Source organism: Trachymyrmex cornetzi, unplaced genomic scaffold, assembly GCF_001594075.2.
Source record: "Trachymyrmex cornetzi isolate Tcor2-1 unplaced genomic scaffold, Tcor1.1 scaffold64, whole genome shotgun sequence".
NCBI lineage: Eukaryota > Metazoa > Arthropoda > Insecta > Hymenoptera > Formicidae > Trachymyrmex > Trachymyrmex cornetzi.
This window is the reverse complement of record NW_017299959.1, coordinates 489,657-493,906: the sequence shown is the minus strand read 5'-3', so window position 1 is coordinate 493,906 and position 4,250 is coordinate 489,657. Positions and strand designations below refer to the sequence as shown.

Here is a 4,250-nt window from a genome sequence, read left to right as displayed (position 1 = left end):
GCTCAAAGTTGACTCACCGTACGCCACTGTCAACATTTCAAGAGTTTTTGAACACTTAATACCATTTTTTACACAAAAATTAATACAAACTCTCTGCTTCATTATTTTCAACAGCAAAAAATCGCCGAGCACGCAAACACGAGTCTAACCTTTATGCCTCTCGCATAAAAACGACACATGCTATATCAGAACTGCATATAGTCAAAACATGCATATAGTCAAAACTGTGAACATATGATCGTGACGAGTGTACCAACACAACAAAAAAAAATTTTGAAATTAGAGTGTACAGAGCGCGCGAAATTCAAAAAGTCACCTTACTTTTTGATCACACCTCATATGTATATACTCTGTTTAAGATCGTCAAACTTGGTAATTAATTAAAATTTTACATTTATAAAATATCATATTAATAAGAATTGTCAATAAATTTATATTGTAAAAATTTTATTTTATTAAACAGCTTTAATGCATAAAATAATTATACTTCGTCCTTCCGTTCTCGATTATAATCTTTCTTTGAAAAAAAAGTGTACGTATGCACTCTTTTACTGTGATTTATATGTATATGTAACGCTACTCGCGAGGTGTTTGTATTCCCATAAAAGCGGCCGAGTAATTCCCCTTGCCGGTATCGTCGAACACAACCCTGTCTCCGACGACCCAGCGACTGTAACGAATTTCTGCAATGAGACGAAAGCCCAGCTTCAGGGCTAACGACTGGCTCAAACCCGACGTGAAGACGGCACCTACAGCCAACATGTCCAATTTGGATGCAACTTGGGTGCAAACCTTCAATAGGGCCGCGCCGACGCCTTTTTGCTGATAAGACGGATGAACGCAGAGAACGTAGACTCGAAGATATATGTCGCAATCGAATTCTTTGTACACGCTCGACCGTTTTATTAGAGCATTAATCAGGCCCATAATTTTCTCTAGTGCATCTCCTTCAAAATTCTAAACCAATCAAATATTTTTTATTGTATCGTCAATTTATTCAATTCGACTTATCTCAGCTGATCTTAAGGGAATGCTGGATGGACTCAATTATCGACATTGCAGTTTGATTAAAATCTCCGAATTGACTAAATGGAATAAAAAATCCTTTTACAGGATTAAAGTAAACGCAAAATCCTGACGTGGTGCAGTGGATTTCATACTAAAATAAAAAAAAGTTACAAAAATTTTTTTACTTCTTTCGATTTTAGTATAACATCCACTGCGTCAGGATTTTGCGTTTACAATAATCCTGTAAAAGGATTTTTTATTCCATTTAGTCAATTCGAAGATTTTGATTAAACTGCAATGTCAATAATTGGGTCCCTCCAGCATCCCCTTAAGAAACTTATGTTATAGCGTTTTTTATTGGCAGAACTAGTACGCACTCAGTGCACTTTAAAGCCGTTGTACAAAAATCGACGTAAAGATATACGTTTAATAACAATATATAAACGAATTAAACCGTGAAATATTCGATACATTTTATTGTGCTATTTGATAAAATAAATTTTGAGCATTTTATCAATTGAGATATCTCACTTTTATATTTTTTTAGAACAGTGTACAACAGCTTTAATGTGCACTGAGTTTTGCCAATGAAAAATGCTATTAGAATGCTGCTCATAGTTCTTTAATCTTATTTAAGATCGTCCTAAATAATATTATAGAATCTTAAAAGACCACCTAAGTGATGGATATTTCCTCCAGTTTTTCCATTTACATATAAAAAATAATTTTTTTGTATAATGTAATAATAATGTTAACATAAGAGAGTGTCAATTATTTGGTATTCTTATTGCATTAAATTCTTGTGCCCGTTTCTTGAACCCAATATAGACTTTATCTTGATTCAACTTACTCTTCATCTTTTTGCAATTTTAGAAAAAGATAAAGAGTTAGTTGAATCCAAATTAAAATTAAACAAGAATTAGAGTTAAAACTATAACAAAACCTCACGTACTTGTACTCGATTGTATACGTCGCTTTTGTCCGAATTGCTATTGATTCGAGTAACAGCAACTCCAATGACTCGTCCAGATGTCAGACTAAGCGCAACCAAACTGGTAGTGTCTTTCATCCATGTTCTCATAAGATCTAAGTATGACTTGACGGACGTCTCATCTTGCAACAAGGCGACTGTTTTGCACATCGGTTCCTCCCGAAAAAAATGATGCTGCGAGAGAGTCAATAATCTTTATTATTACATTTGCAAGAAATGAATGAATCTTTTATTTTCTATTATTCTATAGTTTTAATGAAATTATTGTTAGAGAGCGAGCCAATATAAGAATAAAATCATGAATTTATTTGATATCTAGAGCCTAGATTAAAGTTCTAAGATCTTCTTCTTATTTATTGGCTTCTTATTTATTGGCTTATACCTTGCCTCTATAAATAATAAGGAAACAGTAAAGTCAAAAATTCTGAGATCTAGCTGTCCTCACTACACCTCTTCCCCCACCACCATGACGTTGTCACTCTGTCGCTTGGCGCTTGCCACTGCTTTCAGTAGGAAAAATCGCGAAGAATGCACCATAGTCGACACGAATCAGTTCGTCGGTCATCGGATAATCCGAGCTCTATCAATATCTTACGAGAATTGAGGGGATGGACGGAATAAAGATACAATTCTACTTAGGCCCTTTTTCCGCCAATTAGCTTTTTCATGTAATATTGATCGTAATAAAGAAGTATTGTAACGTGTAACTTCTTAAAGATATTACATAAATTCATTTAATATTGTACCCATTTGTGTATAATAAAAAAGTAGCAAGTTATTTTAATTTGTATTAATATCAAGATTTTGTAATTAGGCCTTTATTCTGCCCATCCCCTCAATTCTCTGAAATAATGCATTTTCTCAAGTTTCAGTAATTACATGATGATAACATGCAAACGATAAACGAGATAACCGTGATTTTCTAACTAGAATTTGTGAAAAAAATATTTTGCAAATGATATAGGAATAGGAAAACACAGAACAAGGAAAGTCGAAAAAAAAAACATTTTCATACGATCAAAGCTTGTAATTAATTGGCGTTGAACTATTCAATGCGAGCGTGTTGTTCTCTCTAGGTTTTTCTCGCTGCTGAACTTTTATCAAACGCAGAGCTTCGTCGTAATGCGCTTTCTTGAGATCCTGGATTTTGCAGATCGTCGGTGAATCCCACTCCAGAGGTGCATACATTCTCGCTTCCATTTCAATAAAATCGTTCTTTTTTTCCTCATCCATGACGAAGTTTATAACAGTAATTTATTTCGTTAGCAATAAATAAATATAACCGTAAACTCAAAAACGTGTCCCAAAATCTGTTTTGCCAATCAGCAGTTTGAAGTGAGGTGAAATAGTGAGATTTTCTTTTCGAACTCACATTTTTAAAAATAAAGTAATAAGAAAATCGATTATATATTATAATTATATGACAATCATATCTCTATAAATTTAGTACTAAATTAATACCAAAATCATATTAAACAGACAGATTCCATTAATTTAAATCGTTGTCTTTTAATAATTTAATAAATATTTAGTTGAATAAAATAATTATTTAAGTGAAAAATCGAAAAATCCTAAGCTAACTTCATGAATTTGTGATTAAATCTGAGATAATTTTCTTTTTCAAATAAAAATTTAAATTTAAATAATAGATTTATTTTTAATAAATAATAAAAACTCTATAGTCTACATCATATCCAAAAAAAATTAATATCAAATAATAATACCTATATAATTAACGTGAAACAAAATTATTTTAGATTTGATCATATATCGAGTTAGTTTAGAATTCGAATCGTAGTATGGCTAAGGATGCGGTCGATTTGGACCGCTTTTAGCGCTTTTCAGTACTTCTATCCTTATTTTACAATTAATGAACGATAAAAACAGAATGATGATTACAAGCGCTTAAAGCGCGTGAGCGTCCAAATCGACCGCAGCCTAAACAAATTTTCTAATATTGAACGAAAAGTATACGTGAGACATCAGTTTGCAGAACAAGATACAGTGAGAACAAAAAGTATTCGTACAAGGAAATTTGTTACAAAAAAAGCTTTATTTGTAGAAAATAAACATTAATTAGCAATTTTATACAATGAATACATTCTGTTCTAACATAAATAAACGAGCTTAACATGTATTCCTGATTTTAGAAGCAAAATTTTTCGTCTGTACACGGACAGAGATCTGTTACGATTTTGACACGGACAGTCGATACTACACGGAAAAAAAGATTCGGCTATAGCAGGCAAAG

The 4,250-nt window shown here is 32.4% G+C and overlaps 1 protein-coding gene across 1 annotated transcript; it reads right to left on the bottom strand.

Annotated features, from left to right (window-relative positions):
* Positions 1 to 499: 499 nt before the first annotated feature.
* LOC108766894 (uncharacterized) lies at positions 500 to 3,470 on the bottom strand. The gene is made up of 3 exons (XM_018516447.1): positions 3,095 to 3,470; positions 1,961 to 2,173; positions 500 to 957 (listed from the first exon to the last, which is right to left on the bottom strand). The coding sequence occupies exons 1-3, from the start codon at positions 3,230 to 3,232 to the stop codon at positions 577 to 579; spliced, it is 732 nt and encodes a 243-aa protein (XP_018371949.1). The 5' UTR covers positions 3,233 to 3,470; the 3' UTR covers positions 500 to 576.
* Between the last annotated feature and the right edge of the window lie 780 nt (positions 3,471 to 4,250).

What these genes read in the sequence shown, in the direction of transcription:
- LOC108766894 (XM_018516447.1), bottom strand. Translation starts at nt 3,232, where the DNA reads ATGGATGAGGAAAAAAAGAACGATTTTATTGAAATGGAAGCGAGAATG. An exon ending in AAGCTCTGCGTTTGATAAAA is followed by an intron (nt 2,174 to 3,094) that starts GTTCAGCAGCGA and finishes ACTCTCTCGCAG; the next exon opens with CATCATTTTTTTCGGGAGGA. An exon ending in ACGTATACAATCGAGTACAA is followed by an intron (nt 958 to 1,960) that starts GTACGTGAGGTT and finishes TGATTGGTTTAG; the next exon opens with AATTTTGAAGGAGATGCACT.